At 43.2% G+C, this 18384-nt stretch overlaps 1 protein-coding gene across 1 annotated transcript in view; it reads left to right on the top strand.

Moving 5' to 3' along the window:
* Positions 1-17674, top strand: part of LOC126195195 (juvenile hormone acid O-methyltransferase) — a 54819-nt gene extending 37145 nt beyond the window's left edge. The window contains exons 5-6 of the mRNA XM_049933710.1: positions 1490-1637; positions 16493-17674. Of these exons, the coding sequence (XP_049789667.1) occupies positions 1490-1637; positions 16493-16761 (417 nt within the window). The 3' untranslated portion in view covers positions 16762-17674. The remainder of the gene's footprint in view (positions 1-1489; positions 1638-16492) is intronic.
* The last annotated feature ends 710 nt before the right edge of the window (positions 17675-18384 follow it).

Here is an 18384-nt window from a genome sequence, read left to right as displayed (position 1 = left end):
TTCTCGGCTCATCCTTGACACTATAGATCTCGCTATATTGAATTTCTTAATGATTTCCGAAATGTAACGTCCCACGGGTGTATGTCCAACAACCATTCTGCGTTCAAGGTCTGTTGTTAATTTCCGTCGTGCAGCCATAATCACTTAGAAAACCTTTCCACACGAATCACTTGAAGACGAATAACATCTCCGCGCCAATGCACTGCCTTTTCATACTTTCTCTACGCTATACTATCGCCATCTGTATTTGTGCACATCACTATCCCATGACCTTTGTCACCTCAGTGTATTCTATAATTCACCTCAAGAACTGAAAACAAGTAGAATGTGGCATCGACATCGGATGTTTCACACTCATTGCGACGAACGTGTAGAGATGATAGCTTACGTAATGGGGATCATCTTCACTTCCAGACAAACAGTGGACTGACACTTCGCGGCGACGCCAGGAGTCGTTTTATTGAATTCGTCGGCCCTGGGACGTCGAGATTTCACCAACTCGCAAGGTCTACTGACCACGTGTTCTGCATCTGCATACTAGCTACCCCAAAAACTATTACAGATTTTCAACAAAAGTAACTTTTAGAATGAATGTGTGTAAGCAAAGAAACATATTTTAGAAACTCGGACCACAGCGTTCCAGGTGATGAAGATGACTAGCTTATAGGCAACACAAACTGCATACGAATGCCACAGAGTGCCTACGACCTAATGCCTTTCAGGGCATATGCAACACAACAGGAAACTTAACGTAGCCGAGAAACTTGGAGGAACATCGTGACATGATCTACTAGTCACAGAAGTTTGTTGTAGAGACTTTGAAATACTCCGTACGTTCCTTCGTACAAGGTACCACTATCGCCACTTACTTCAGTGGTCCTGTCAGTGCAGACTGGGCACAAACGGTCATTTTCCAAGTCATGTTTCACATTGGACTGCATTTATGGCCGAGTACACGTTAGATACTATTGACATGAATGCGGCCAACCAATCACAGCGGGCGAACGCCTGGCGTGATGTTACTGGGTCACTATCAGTCGCGTCTGAAAAGAAAAAAAACAGCTGCTGGTAATTAAACATACTTTCAACTGTATCTCTACATCAAGCAAGATGTAGAGCTCAGAAAGTTACATATCGTTCTGGGCATTCCTGCAGCTGCAGAATTCTAGCAGAACGATACGAATGTGAAGTTCGGTATTTTCTCTGCACTGGAACCACCGTTCCTCCTTCTTCGACAGTTCCATTCACCTCACTGTCGCCGGGTGTGGGATTTCGCCAGATATCCACTCACTCGTGACTTCACACAGTAAATCACAAATGTGAATTCTGAAGTCAGTGAGAAGTTATTTGGACTGCCAACATTGTCTTCGCTTTATTCTATCACCTGTACGCTGTCCCACCGTCCCATCACTAAGTGACGATTGTCTGCATATAATACTGTGTTATTTGTTTACGTACGTATAACAGAGTAACTCAGTTGCTGTAACAGGACGCAAGCCGCTTCATTTCGCCGTACCATCACAGCGAGGACCCGGCGCGTGAGATGAATGAACTCCTGTGCCGTGCCGGGTTTCGAGTGACGCTCTGCACCCAGCAGCAACGATCCTTCACTTTTCCCGGCCACAGCGCCCTCATAGGTGAGTTACCGAAACTGAAGATAATCACTACATCTCAGAGTGTTGTCAAAAACGTTCTGGAAGTACGAATCTCCAGGTTAAGATGTTGCACAATTATCAACAATGCTCTCATTGCAAGTTGCCTGTTAACATATTCCTATTTTGTAATAATGCGCACTGGTTATTAGAACTCCATTACCATGAAGGCACAATACAAACAAACGTCAATTTGTCGTAAACTGCATCAACTGTTTGGATACGTTAATGATTAGTGTTTCCTCCACTACATCCCCCACTATTTGAAAATAAGAGCACTCAGGAACATCCAACACCCTTTAAACATCATTTCAAGCCTTTTCTAAACTTTTTCTCCCTTACATGCTTAACATCAAACATTTAACAAGTTGTCTAATTTGTAAAGTAACCAGACGTTTAAAGCCGTCTTATGCAAGGGAGTTCAGTTCTTTAAAGAATCGAGGATTTACTGGTATCACTATATACTGCAATGTCTGTGTATAATAACACTGTGGACGTTGCTAAATGGTATTTCTTAGCACAGTTTTCTTTGGCACATTTGATGTCAGGTTCCGTCAGTTGGTACAACCAAAATTACACTGCTGGCCATTAAAATTGCTACACCAAGAAGAAAGGCAGATGATAAATGGGTATTCATTGGACAAATATATTATACGGGAACTGACATGTGATTACATTTTCACGCAATTTGGGTGCATAGATCCTGAGAAATCAGTACCCAGAACAACCATCTCTGGCCGTAATAACGGCCTTGATACGCCTGGGCATTGAGTCAAACAGAGCTTGGATGGGTGTACAGGTACAGCTGCCCATGCAGCTTCAACACGATACCACTGTTCATCAAGAGTAGTGACTGGCATATTGTGACGAGCCAGTTGCTCGGCCACCATTGACCAGACGTTTTCAGTTGGTGAGAGATCTGGAGAATGTGCTGGCGAGGGCAGAAGTCGAAAATTTTCTGCATCCAGAAAGGCCCGTAGAGGACCTGCAACATGCGGTCGTGCATTATCCTGCTGAAATGTAGGGTTTCGCAGGGATCGAATGAAGAGTAGAGTCACGGGTCGTAACACATCTGAAATGTAACGTCCACTGTTCAAAGAGCCGTCAATGTGAACAAGAGGTGACCGAGACGTGTAACCAATGGCACCCCATACGATCACGCCGGGTGATACGCCAGTATGGTGATGACGAATACACGCTTCCAATGTGCGTTCAACGCGAAGTCGCCAAACACGGAAGCGACCATCATGATGCTGTAAACAGAACCTGGATTCATCCGAAAAAAATGACGTTTTGCCATTCGTGCAGCCGGGTTCGTCGCTGAGTACACCATCGCAGTCGCTCCTGTCTGTGATGCAGCGTCAAGGGTAACCGCAGCCATGGTCTCCGAGCTGATTTCCATGCTGCCACAAACGTCGTCGAACTGTTCGCGCAGATGGTTGTTGTCTTGCAAACGTCCCCATCTGTTGACTCAGGGATCGAGACGTGGCTGCACGATCCGTTACAGCCATGTGGATAAGATGCCTGTCATCTCGACTGCTAGTGATACGAGGCCGTTGGGATCCAGCACGGCCTTCCGTATTACCCTCCTGAAACCACCGATCCATATTCTGCTAACAGTCATTGGATCTCGACCAATGCGAGCAGCTAAGTCGCGATACGATAAACCTAAATCGCGATAGGCTACAATCCGACCTTTATCAAAGTCTGAAACGTGATGGTACGCATTTCTCCTCCTTACACTAGGCATCACAATAACGTTTCACCAGGCAACGCCGGTCAGCTGCTGTTAGTGTATGAGAAATCGGTTGGAAACTTTCTCATGTCAGCACGTTGTAGGTGTCGCCACCAGCGCCAACCTTGTGTGAATGCTCTGAAAAGCTAATCATTTGCATACCACAGCATCTTCTTCCTGTCGGTTAAATTTCGCGTCTATAGCACGTCATCGTCGTGGTGTAGCAATTTTAACGGCCAGTAGTGTATACATGACTTGCGCCTTCCACTTCACCTCAATGTAAAGGCAGAGATGCATGTATTTTTATGTGGCGTTGGTGCTGTGCGAAGTGGCCCGGCTGAACTTCAACAGTGTCATGTAATTTCCATATACATGACAGCTGTGCCACGTAGGCCGGACGGAAATCGTTATATTTCTGACGTGTTAAGGTTGGACGTTTAATCCATTTTCAAGTGCTCCGTGACATTATCTTTCAACAAGTTACTGCAAGATGGCCCGTTGTTCATGCTATCCTCGGAAACATAGATGCAGAGGTGCCCTGAACTCCATGTACTCATAATCAACATTTAATCATGGGTTTCCGAAGACTAACACACCACAACTAACCAGGAACTATGACTGATGAAATGAGGTACAGGGCTGAAGTAGCATGAAACGACGTACCCGTCTTTGTAATCAAAGCTTAGTTCGAATCAATACCTACCTCCTACCCATTTTTTCTGCCAGTTGTGGCAGATCTGTGTATTAAATTTCGACATTAGGCATGTAAGCGAGAGAAGGTTTAGAAAAGAATTAAGATTATTTCTAAAAGTTGTTGGAAGTCGCTGTGCTCTCATTATCGAACATTGGGTCAGTATATTCTGTGTAATTTGTGCTCCGTTTTACACAAAAGCTGGTTTATCACGCATATCAGTGCTGTGACGTCATACATCCTGAACCGTGGACAACGATAAATACAGACCTGAGTACTCGTCTGTGTGACGTCAGCAACATAGCGTTACTGCCGGCCGACAGGAACGTATGAAGCCTTAGGCCCGTATTATACCGAAAAAGATCTTTGACTGTGCTCTTTTAAAAAATTTCGCCAAACGTCTTTGACCAAACTACACTCATGCTCATAAATTAATGATAATTGCAAAATGTGGTGCCACACAACGTGGCACTACACAAAACTGGCGCTAATAGCATAGGCACATAGGGAACACACACGACACAGATCTGTAAGTCCACGGTATTGGTGATAAGATGAGAAAACCGTCCCGAAACACATGTGCTACAAAACGCCACTGTTTCCTCCGTATGTACCCCTACATCAATGTGGGATATGATCACCATGCACACGTACACAGGCCCACAATGGGTTGGCATACTCTGGATCAGGTGGTCGAGCAGCTGCTGGGGTATAGCCTCCCATTCTTCCACCAGTGCCTGTCGGAGTTCCTGAAGTGTCGTAGGGGTTTGAAGACGTGCAGCGATACGTCGACCGAGAGCATCTCAGACTCCCAGACTTGCTCGATGGGGTTTAGTTCTGGAGAACAGGCAAGCCATTCCATTCGCCTGATATCTTCTGTTTCAAAGTACTCCTCCATGATGGCAGCTCGGTGGGGCCGTGCATTATCTCCACGATGGCAGCTCGGTGGGGCCGTGCATTATCATATAAAGGAGGAGGTGGGACCCACTGCAACCCTGAATAGGTGGACATACTGCTGCAAAATGACGTCCCGATACACCTGACCTGTTACAGTTCCTCTGTCAAACACATATATGGCTGTACGTGCACCAATCATAATCCTAAACCACACCATCAAACCGCGATCTCCATACAGGTCCCCCGGTGAGAATCACTGATCAGACTATACCTGGACTCGCCTGTGAACATAACCTGGAACCACTGTTCCAATGACTATGTACTGTGTTTTTGACACCAGGCTTTACGGGCTCTCCTGTGATCAGTGGTCAGTGGAATGCACCTTGCATGTCTCCGGGCGAATAAACCATGTCTGTTCAGTCGTCTGTAGACTGTGTGTCTGGAGACAGCTGCTCCAGTGGCTGCTGTAAGGTCCCGAGCAAGGCTAGATGCAGTACTCCGTGGTCGTCTGCGGGCACTGATGGTGAGATAACGGTCCTTTTGTGGTGTTGTACACTGTGGAAGTCCCGTACTGTAGCGCCTGGACACTTTTCCTGTCTGCTGGAATCGTTGCCATAATCTGAGATCACACTTTACACAGTCACCATTAGCACGTCTGAAAGCGTCTGCACACTTACCCGCTCCACCGTACTCTGACATGCACCAGCACACTTCTGCGTATGTGGACTGCTGCCAGCGCCACAGTGCGACGACCACAGGTCAAATGCACCGCACGGCCATACCCGGAGGTGATTTAAACCCGCAAACCGCCCACCAGAGCGTTATTTCACCATGTATCAGCATTATCCTTAATCTATGAGTATTTCACTGCACCTATCACACGATTGTAAAACTGTTCGTAATGGGTGCCGAACAGTTAATCGCCTATACAACAGTACATGTTAGTGGCAACTGCATTTGTTGAAAAGAAAGAGAAATGGAAATGATTGTGGATGAAACCGTGGATAGCGAGTATAAAAGCTCAAAGCGTTCGCCAGAATTTCCTTCGTGAGCTACAGTGCGAGGATATAAAGAAAAGCGAAATTTTTTTGAGAACAGGCGAACAATCATTTCAGTCTGCCCTCACGAGAGTGGCCCCTCATATTTTCATGCACAATACTCATTTAAGAGATGTCGCTTCTTCAGTTCATTATCATAATCGATGTTTTTATAAAGGCTGCAGCTCTTCAGGATTTAAAAAATGAAACGCCGCACTAGTTACCTATTTTTTCTTGCTTAATATCACGCGTTTCGAGAATTTACGCTCATTATCAACAGTAAATACTCATATAGGTATTTTATGGAGTGTTTATACAGGGTGACAATTATTGAACAATATGAAATAAAATCGTCATGACTTCTAAATTGCTGGCCGCTGGTGGCCGAGCGGTTCTGGCGCTACAGTCTGGAACCGCGCGACCGCTACGGTCGCAGGTTCGAATCCTGCCTCGGGCATGGATGTGTGTGTTTTCCTTAGGTTAGTTAGGTTTGAGTAGTTCTAAGTTCTAGGGGACTTATGAACTCAGCAGTTGAGTCCCATAGTGCTCAGAGCCATTTGAACCATTTGAACTTCTAAACGGTTTGCGTTAGGATTTTGAAACTACAGGCCGCGGGGAATGATGGGAATTAGTGTGAGCGTGTATGGTTTGGCTTAGCGAAGAACCCAACTTTCATTTGGATGGGTTCGTCAATAAACCAAATTTGCTCATTTGGGGGACTGGGATTCCGCATTTCGCGATCGAGAAGTCTCTTCACTCTCAACAGGTGACTGTGTAGTGTGCAATGTCCAGTCGCGGAACAATCGGTGCGATATTCCTTGATGGTACGGTGACTATCGAACGGTACGTGAATGTTTTGGAAGATTATTTCATCCCCATTATCGAGAAGTGACCCTGATTTCGACAAGATGTGGTTCATGCGAGACGGAGCTCGACCCCATGGATATACGAGAGTGTTTGATGGCCTGGAGGAGCACTTTGGGGACCGCATTCTGCCTCCGGCGTACCCAGACGCCACTGGCATGGTCCTCGATTGGCCACCGTGTTCTCCGCATCTGAATACGTGCGACTCCTTTTAGTGGGGCTATATTAAAGACAAGCAATAACCCCAAAACCATTGCTGAGCTGAAAACATCCATTCAGGAGGTCATAGACAGCATCGATGTTCTGACACTTCAGCGGGTCAAGCAGAATTTCGCTATTCGTCTGCGCCACATCATCGCCAATGGTGGCAGGCATATCGAACATGTCATAACCTAAATCCGAAAAACTGTAGTGACGTTTACATGTTGAATAAAGTGTGTATACACCGTAGTTTGTAACTAACTTACGTTGTTTTCATATAGTTCAATAATTGTCACCCTGTATATGTGTTGTTCTGTCTCTCTTGCCCTGCAGTTGTGTTTTCAGGTTTACTGCAATCGGACAGATTTCTTTTGTCCGATTTTCCGAAACATCATTGTAAATATTTGTACTTCATAATGAGAATAAATTCTTGCAAAAAATGGTTCAAATGGCTCTGAGCACTATGGGACTTAACATCTGCGGTCATCAGTCCCCTAGAACTTAGAACTACTTAAACCTAACTAACATAAGGACATCACACACATCCATGCCCGAGGCAGGATTCGAACCTGCGACCGTAGCAGTCTCGCGGTTCCGGACTGCGCGCCTAGAACCAGTAGACCAACGCGGTCGGCAAAATTCTTGCAAAGCATCGTGAAAACCGTGAACAAATACGTAACTGGCAGACTGTTTCACTACTTAAATATTGAATGCTATTTCTGCTAAGGATTGTCTCTTGGTTAGGTTGAGATTTTTAACAAAACGCAAAAGTTATTCCATCTTGCAATGTAGTAGACAGTGTACTATTTTGCTCATTATTCCAGAAACGTGTGAACCAATACTTCACCTCAGCAGGAATTTATGAAGGTTCAGTTAAGTTACTTAGAGTACAAGTAAATGCATTTATTTCACTTATGTACCCTTTGGAACACTAGGTTTTTCACACATCCATCTCCTTCGATATCCTTTCTTTCCATATTTAACTTTAACATCATCGACTGCGCGGCCACTTCGAATGAATCTGATTGCTGCAGCTATTTCTTTATAAGTTTCCAATTGGTTATTATGGTTTTTGCAGTAAACGTGCTTTGTGTTGTGAAGAATTTCATATTTTTCATACTTTGTGATGATCATTATGGTGGTAGCCAAGCATCAAATATGCTTCGTCATTTTATAGCTTAAATGCACTAAAGGAAGCGAAGAGACATGTATACAGCGGCGAACGTTGATCGAAGTTAAGCTCTCGCTCTAACTTTTATCAAAGATCTTTGCTTAGAGCTTCCCTTCTACACTATCAAAGATTTGACCAAAGAGGTTTGACAACTATTTGTCGTTGGCCAAAAACACCCCATTGCTGACATCACATAGAAGTGCGCTCAGGCTTTTATTTTCCGTTGGGCACGTCCTGAAATATATGTCGCACAACGATATAATTCAGCAGGTACATTCAATGGTATATGTGAATACTGTCTGGAAAATGTGCTGCGAACAGACATAGTAGTAAAGAAGTAATAAAATATAAGACGTCATGATTGATGCAGCAGTTCCAGTGCACGAACAGCGAAAATGTAGCAAAAGATAAATTATTTCCTTTCATCATTCTGGCGGAGGTCTCAGTGAGAAGAAGTTTCGCAAAGGTTCGAAATTATATGTACGGTTTGTTGAAAGTCACTAAAGTTTCTCCTTTTAAAAATAGTAGGTGAATATAGTCTGGGTATTTGCTCGAGGTGAGTTACACTGCTTGAAGACATACATTCAGTTTCTCAGTGTAATACTTGTCTTACTGTGTTAACCTATGATCATAAGGTTATGTCTCTTAATGAGTAGATTATGACAGCATTTTAAATTTTTAAATTCGATCAGTAATTAAATGAAATGTTGAAAATCAAATTTTTGTTGCCCCTGGAAGACGTCAGAGAGGCAACTTGCAACCGGCAGGGTGAAGCGTGAACCGTGAACCACGTTAGACAGTTCGATACAACAGGTAGAGGCAGTCGGCTGTGGCTTCATAGTAAGACGCATCGTGGCACTGGCCTGAAGTAATTCAGGGAAAATACGGAAAATTTCAATTAGTGTAACTGAATGGGTATTGCAGCTCCCATCCTCCCGAATATAAGGCCAACCTACTAAAAACAGTGCAGTCTCGTTCCATTTATCCCAAGTGTACAATGCTGCTTTATTTATACACCAGCTTCGCCCCTCAGATAAGCTCTCGGCCCATCTCCTGCCCCCCCCCCCCCCACTCCTCTCTCAATGTCCTTCTAATTCTCTCCCACTTGCTGTTCAACTTCTCCCTTCTCTCTCTGACCATCTCCTCCTCTTTCCAATCTCTGTTCATCTACTCCTCTCCCCTCCCCTAGCCCATGTCCTCCTCCATCCAGTTCCTCCTACTTCCACTCTTATCCATCTCATCCATCCCCTCTCTTCTCTGTCCAGTTCCTCCTACTCCCACTTTTACCCATCTCATCAATCCCCTCTTCTTGTCCATCTCTCAATGTCCATCTCCTTCTCTCCTACTCGCTGTTCAACTCCTCCTCCCTTCTCTCTCTGTCCATCTCCTCCTCTTTCCAATCTCTATTCATCTACTCCTCTCCTTTCTTTCTCCTTGCCCATCTCCTCCTCTTCACCATCCAGTTCCTCCTACTCCCACTTTTATCCATCTTATCCATCCCCTCCCTTCTCCATCCAGTTCCTCCTACTCCCATTTTTATCCATCTCATTCATCCCCTCTCTTTGTCCATCTCCTTTTCTCCCTATCTGTATTCATGTCTTACTTTCCCCCCTCTGTCCGTCAGTCTCCTCCTGCTTCTTCTCTCTCCTCTTATCGCCCCCCCCCCCTAGGCTGGTGGTTCTTACCCCCATGTATTTCTTTCCAGATCCTAGGTAACATGTATACCACATTTGGTTGAAATCGACCCAGGGATTTAGGATGAGCTTTCTACTGGTACTTGTGGCTTTACCTCCATATGCACATATCAGATATATTTCACATGTACTTAACACATTTCACTTGTATCTATAGTGTGTTCTGGACTGCAATTTCATGTTCATGCAGCTTAATGTATATGACATATCTCCAGAACTATATGTTATATATGGATCTAATTTACATTCAGTGGTATATGTGGCTACTATCTGCGAAAAGTGATCTGAATAGACTTAGTAGTAAGGAATTAATAAATTAAAACGTCATAGTTCATGCTATAGTTTTACTCTGTGAACAGCAAAAATGTAGCAAGCGATAATTTTCTTTTCTTTCATTATGTTGGGGAGAAAAAAATTTCATAAAGCTTTAGTACTATACATAAAGTTGGTTGCAAGTCACTAAGTGCTCTCATTCTCAAATACTGGATGACTGAAGTATGGGTATTCGCGCGTAGTGGGCTAGACGTCTTTTTGACCCCCGTCCCTTTGATAAGTAGATATATATAAATGAGTGCCTGACATGTACGGCAGAACAGACGCCATTCTTTGATACAGTGGCCGTGTGTATACATAATTTAAGAGAAATACAGATCTCTGTCGCAACTGGACAGTGAATTAAATGCATTTGGATATATACACTGACGCAAAAAAATAGCAACATCAAAAAACAGTTAGTGTAACGAAATTTCGGGAATGCATTTGTCTAGGTAACATATTTAAGTGTTTAACATTGCAACATCACATGTTAATGTAAGCGTGACGTAATCCATTGCAGGTGTAAAATGCCGGTACATTAACAACCGATGTAACCGGAAGAATGTTGCAGGCAAACGTGCATGCATTGTGTTGTACTGGTGCCAGATGTCAGTTGGTGGCATGGAGCTTCACGACTGCTGCAATTGGGACGGTTAATACTGTTTGTGGATGTCGCAGATGTTGTCCGTTGGTGTCCCATATGTGCTCGACCGAAGACAGATCTGGTGATCGAGCAGGGCAAGACAACATGTCGATCCTCTGTAGCGCATGTTAGATTACTACAGCGACATGGGGGCGAGCGTTATCCTTTGGAAAACACCGCCTTGAATGCTATTCATGAATGGCAGCACAACAGGTCGAATCATGAGACTGACGTACAAGGGTACATTGGATAACCATGAGAATGCTTCTGCTGTCATACTAAATCGCATTCCAGACCAAAACTCCAGATACAGGTTCAGTTTGTCTAGCATCCCTACACGTTGGTTACAGGCCCTCAACTGGTATCCTTCTAACCAACACACGGCCATCACTGGCACCGAAGAAGAACCATCTTTCATCGGAAAACAAAATACACCTTCACCCTGCCCTCCAAAGAACTCCTGCTTGACACCACGAAACCGTCAATGGCGCTGGTTTAGGGTTGGGTTGGGTTGTTTGGGGAAGGAGACCAGACAGCGAGGTCATCGGTCTCATCAGATTAGGGAAGGATGGGGAAGGAAGTCGGCATTTGCCTGGAGTGATTTAGGGAAATCACGGAAAACCTAAATCAGGATGGCCGGACGCGGGATTGAACCGTCGTCCTCCCGAATGCGAGTCCAGTGCGCTGGTTTAGGGTCAGTGGAATGCACGCTACAGGGCTTCTGGCTCGGAGCTCTCCTTGAAGTAACCGATTCATAACAGTTCGTTGTGTCACTGCAATGTCTCCCGCTACTCAAATTTCCGCTGCAGATACAGTATGATACGCCAGAGCCAAACGCCGAAGACGAGGGTATTCCCTCTCGGTAATGTGAGGTGGCCATCCGGAGCCTGGACTTCTTGCGACCGAATATTATCGTGACCACTGCCAGCAGTCACGTAAAGTGGCTGTATTCCGGTCAAGTCTTTCTACAAAATCGCGGAAGGAACATCCAGCTTCTCGTAGCCCTATTAAATGACGTCGTTCAAACTCAGTGAGGTGTTGATAATGGCGTCTTTGTCCCTTTAAAGGCATTATTGACTGAAGTGGATTCATCATGTCCAATCACAGAAGAAACGCAATAACAAAGTTGTTTTGTGTATTTAAAGCAAACCTGATTTGCCTGTATCTGTGGCGCTACTAGTACTACTGTTATGCGACTAGCGAGAAACTGGAAAGACAATATTTCAAATGTAGAAACACGCCTACCAACTTCGGTTTATGTATCACAACTCCTTCTTGGCACAGCGATTTTTTTCGTCAGTGTATAAGATGGAATTTGTGTTAATTCAGGGTATAACGCATTTCATTCAAATCCGTCCTTCCGTTTCAGCAGGAACGAGTCACAAACATACTAACTTACACACATACACACTTACAAACTTTCACATATATAATATACATAAGATATAAGATTCTTGCAAAGAATGTTATTTCATGACTATCCATTCAATCCCCGTTGTTTTGAGTATATGTTTACAATAATCCCCATTAATATTTTTGTAGTTATTCGCCCGCATCTCGTGGTCGTACGGTAGCGTTCTCGCTTCCCACGCCCGGGTTCCCGGGTTCGATTCCCGGCGGGGTCAGGGATTTTCTCTGCCTCGTGATGGCTGGGTGTTGTGTGCTGTCCTTAGGTTAGTTAGGTTTAAGTAGTTCTAAGTTCTAGGGGACTTATGACCACAGCAGTTGAGTCCCATAGTGCTCAGAGCCATTTGAACCATTTTGTAGTTATTCTCATGGCCCTTTTCTGTTGTTCGCAAACACATGGAAACATTTCTGTACGTCTTTCTTCTTATCATAGAGTCAGATATGCAAGCGGGGGTTGAAAGTGGGAGTAATTTTTTCCAGGGTAAATCGGTTCCGCATTTACGCATTAGCAAATATACCGGTGCCATGCGATAATGATTAACTGATCTGGCCTTGTAACACTAACCGAAACGGCCTTGCTGTACTGGTACTGCGAACGGCTGAAAGCAAGGGGAAACTACAGCCGTAATTTTTCCCGAGGGCATGCAGCTTTACTGTATGGTTAAATCATGATGGCGTCCTCTTGGGTAAAATATTCCGGAGGTAAAATAGTCCCCCATTCGGATCTCCGGGTGGGGACTACTCAAGAGGACGTCGTTATCAGGAGAAAGAAAACTGCTGTTCTACGGATCGGAGCGTGGAATGTCATATCCCTAAATCGAGCAGGTAGGTTAGAAAATTTAAAAAGGGAAATGGATAGGTTAAAGTTAGATATAGTGGGAATTAGTGAAATTTAGTGGCAGCAGGAGCAAGACTTTTGGTAAGGTGAAAACAGAGTTATAAATACAAAATCAAATAGGGTAATGCAGGAGTAGGTTTACTAATGAATAAAAAACTAGGAGTGCGGGTAAGCTACTACAAACAGCTTAGTGAACGCATTATTGTGGCCAAGATAGACACGAAGCCCACGCCTACTACAGTAGTACAAGTTTATATGCCAACTAGCTCTGCAGATGACGAAGAAATTGAAGAAATGTATGATGAAATAAAAGAAATTATTCAGATAGTGAAGGGAGACGAAAATTTAATAGTCATGGGTGACTGGAATTCGAGTGTAGGAAAAGGGAGAGAAGGAAACGTAGTAGGTGAATATGGATTGGGGCTAAGAAATGAAAGAGGAAGCCGCCTGGTAGAATTTTGCACAGAGCACAACTTAATCATAGCTAACACTTGGTTCAAGAATCATAAAAGAAGGTTGTATACATGAAAGAAGCCTGGAGATACTAGAAGGTATCAGATAGATTATATAATAGTAAGACAGAGATTTAGGAACCAGGTTTTAAATTGTAAGACATTTCCAGAGGCAGATGTGACCTTGATCACAATCTATTGGTTATGAACTGTAGATTATAACTGAAGAAACTGCAAAAAGGTGGCAATTTAAGGAGATGGAACCTGGATAAAATGACTAAGCCAGTGGTTGTACAGAGTTTCAGAGAGAGCATAAGGGAACAATTGACAGGATTGGGGGAAAGAAATACAGTAGAAGAAGAATGGGTAGCTTTGAGGGATGAAGTAGTGAAGGCAGCAGAGGATCAATTGGGTAAAAAGACGAGGGCTAGTAGAAATGCTTGGGTAACAGAAGGAATATTGAATTTTACTGATGAATGGAGAAGATATAAAAATGCAGTAAATGAAGCAGGCAAAAAGCAATACAAACGTCTCAAAAATGAGATCGACAGGAAGTGCAAAATGGCTAAGCTGGGATGGCTAGAGGACAAATGTAAGGATGTAGGGGCTTATCTCACGAGGGGTAAGATAGATTCTGCCTACCAGAAAATTAAAGAAACGTGTAGAGAAAAGAGGACCACCTGTATGAATGTCAAGAGCTCAGATGGAAACGCAGTTTTAAGCAATGAAGGGAAAGCAGAAAGGTGGAAGGAGTATACAGAGGGTCTATACAAGGGCAATGTACATGAGGACAATATTATGGAAATGGAAGAGGATGTAGATGAAGATGAAATGGGAGATAAGATACTGCGTGAAGAGTTTGACAGAGCACTGAAAGACCTGAGTCGAAACAAGGCCCCGGGAGTAGACAACATTCCATTAGAACTACTGATGGCCTTGGGAGAGCCAGTTACGACAAAACTCTACCATCTGGTGAGCAAGATGTATAAGACAGGCGAAATACCCTCAGACTTCAAGAAGAATATAAAATTCCAATCCCAAAGAAAGCAGGTGTTGACAGATGTGAAAATTACCGAACTATCAGTTTAATAGGTCACAGCTGCAAAATACTAACGCGAATTCTTTACAGACGAATGGAAAAACTGGTAGAAGCGGACCTCGGAGAAGATCAGTTTGGATTCTGTAGAAATGTTGGAACACGTGAGGCAATACTAACCTTACGACTTGTCTTAGAAGAAAGATTAAGAAAAGGCAAACCTACGTTTCTAGCATTTGTAGACTTAGAGAAAGCTTTTGACAACGTTAACTGGAATATCTCTTTCAAATTCTGAAGGTGGCAGGGGTAAAATACAAGGAGCGGAAGGCTATTTACAATTTGTACAGAAACCAGATGGCAGTTATAAGAGTCGAGGGGCATGAAAGGGAAGCAGTGGTTGGGAAAGGAGTGAGACAGGGTTGTAGCCTCTCCCTGATGCTATTCAATCTGTATATTGAGCAAGCAGTAAAGGAAACAAAAGAAAATTCGGAGTTGGTATTAAAATCCATGGAGAAGAAATAAAAACTTTGAGGTCCGCCGATGACATTGTAATTCTGTCAGAGACAGCAAAGGACTTGGAAGAGCAGTTGAATGGAATGGACAATGTCTTAAAAGGAGGATATAAGATGAACATCGACAAAAGCAAAACGAGGATAATGGAATATAGCCGAATTAAGTCGGGTGATGCTGAGGGAATTAGATTAGGAAATGAGACACTTAAAGTAGTAAAGGAATTTTGCTATTTGGGGAGCAAAATAACTGATGATGGTCGAAGTAGAGAGGACACAAAATGTAGACTGGCAATGGCAAGGAAAGCGTTTCTGAAGAAGAGAAATTTGTTAACATCGAGTATAGATTTAAGTGTCAGGAAGTCGTTTCTGGAAGTATCTGTATGGAGTGTAGCCATGTATGAAAGTGAAACATGGACGATAAATAGTTTGGTCATGAAGAGAATAGAAGCTTTCGTAATATGGTGCTACAGAAGAATGCTGATCACATAACTAATGAGGAGGTATTGAATAGGATTGGGGAGAAGAGGAGTTTGTGGCACAACTTGACTGGAAGCGTCAAGGGATCACCAATTTAGTATTGGAGGGCAGCGTGGAGGGTAAAAATCGTAGAGGGAGACCAATAGATGAATACACCAAGCAGATTCAGAAGGATGTAGGTTGCAGTAGGTACTGGGAGATGAAGAAGCTTGCACAGGATAGAGGAGCATGGAGAGCTGCACCAAACCAGTCTCAGGGCTGAAGACCACAACAGCAACAACAACTGTATGACAAATAAGCATTTACTGTTGGAGGCATTTCATCACAACACATTTAAGTTTCGCCACTTTCTCCAGTTCTATAACTATATTAATGAATGTTCCAATAACGTTTTGACTATTTGGCCACCTGGATTAGTCTCCAATATTCTCGTAGTCAGCTAACTATCACCCATCCCGGCACTTTCTTAACCTGCCGGAAGGATGATAGAGATGGGCCGTAGCCAGATTACTTCAGTATTTGCACTTTATCTTAAAATTTAAATGACGCTTCACGCCTTAAAAGTAATGTTGCTAAAAGAATTTAAAAACATGTACAATGCTTAAGGTTGGTTAGAGAACAAAGACACCAGATTTTCTATTGTGAAACAGCCTAATTGTCTTAACTTGTTTGTTACTTATTGATAATACGGTTCTTATACAAAGTTGTAGAACGTGAATAACAGATTAAAGCAGGTATTGATGTTTATCGCCTTAAATTGTGTGGGCCTCATAACAAACACGAAGCCCAGAGAAACTAGCTACTAGTCTTTCTTTATTCTGAAGTTTGATACTTGCCTCTGTTTCAAAAACAACTCTTTTTTTCACACAGAAGCCGTGACAGCCGTGAACCCGTTTGTGGAGCGCTTGCCAGAAACGCTGCAGCAAGCGTTCCTAGAAGACTGCATGAAAGAAGTTCTGCGACAAAAGCTCGTGTCGATAGAAGACGATGCTGACAGCAATAACAATAGCAACGTCAGTAACAAGAGCGGGAACAACGCAGTCGACGCCAACAGCAAGAAGTTCACCACGCGCTATAGCGTGCTCACTGTCGTGGCAACGAAGTCTGCAGCACAAAACGGCGTTCGAACTACACGTTGACTAGGCCGGAGAACACAACGATAAGCGGTATCTGCAGCCGTCACGAGTAGAATGTGGTAGTTGCGGCAGGATGTTCGTAGATGTCCCGCCAAGTTCTTCCCCCCGTAGTCCTCAGTGCGCTACGGCAGTCGGAGAATAGTACCACAGGTTATTTCACCACCTAATCCTGTAGGCAACATCCTGTGTCTCCGTGGTCTGTAAAAGTTCAACCTCATGGTACTTGAGATGGGTAAAGCACCTTGGATAGGAAAGTTCTCGTCGGGTGTAAAAAGCACGACAGGATTGTCATTCATAGATCTGTGTAGCTAATGATAATTAATTAACATTCACTAGCACATCTTAAAAGAGGCACTGAAGATTAAATAATCATAAGTTAAAAGCGCATGGACATTCCTATACTCCTACACTGTGATCCCATGTGCAATTCATACATTTTCCAAACTGTGTACCTATAACACTTATACCAAATCATCTCTCAGAGAACCATATCTTACTCAGTACGAAAACTGTAATGAAGATATTCTTCATCATTATTCTTCCATATTTTTTAGGGCAAGTGGCCTTTTGGATGCCGATACAATATCAAGCTCTATGTTAAGCATAGTTTATGCAGATATGCACAGTTTATAAAGATGTGCGCGACGTAAACGCATCGTAATGTTGATAGCGAATTAGGGTTTCAGACGGAGAGTACAAGTTTTCGAGACTGGAGGAGGGGTGATGGGAACAAAATGTGACAGTTGACACATGAATAAATTAATAGAATCTCTTATGACATCAAGAATGGACGGGGTAGTGTAACCGTTTATAGTTTCCCTGTGAACAGTCTTCTCTGTAGGATTGTCTGATGACTACATAGTCACATGTTATTGATTACATGTTATTGATTACAATAAATACTCTAACGCAGTGACACTTAACCTTTATTACCTACCACCCACTTTTGTTCGTTTGTCAGTAGTAAGACTTCCTAACTGCCCCCAGTTGGACAGTAATGGTTATTTATAAAGCAGGGAAGTAACTTTACTCTTAAAATTTATAAAGATGACTAATAGCAAGTTAAATAATATAATAACAACTACGTACCAAATATTTTATGTCAAAGTTTTATGAAGACTTAATGAAATTTTTTTAAAACACCTACCGTCAACCGCCCACCATGAAAGCTGAAATGGCCAGTAGCTGGCGGTAGGTATCAGGTTGTCTACCACTGCTCTAACACCTGGAAGAGATTGTCCTAAGAAGAGTACTTACAATTTAAAGCTCCTACTACATCTACCACGTTATTTCAGTTAGGAGTACAAAACCAGAATAAATAATTAATGAAGTTTATTTCCAGATGAACTACGAATATTACAGTAAGAAGCTGTAAGGATTCTTTTCCCACAAAAATTAAATAAACGAAGTGTAAAAAGAGGCTGGCACTGGAATGCAAAGAAACAACAGCTTCATTAAGTAACATTAAAATACAAATTATAGTCAGTGAGAGGAAACACACTTAGAAATAAACAGATGTATGGGCTCGCAACATAACATGAAAATTAATTATCACTCAGTTGTTGTTGTTGTTGTGGTCTTCAGTCCTGAGACTGGTTAGATGCAGCTCTCCATGCTACTCTATCC

This window comes from Schistocerca nitens, chromosome 7, assembly GCF_023898315.1.
Source record: "Schistocerca nitens isolate TAMUIC-IGC-003100 chromosome 7, iqSchNite1.1, whole genome shotgun sequence".
NCBI lineage: Eukaryota > Metazoa > Arthropoda > Insecta > Orthoptera > Acrididae > Schistocerca > Schistocerca nitens.
This window is presented reverse-complemented; position numbering and strand designations above follow the sequence as displayed.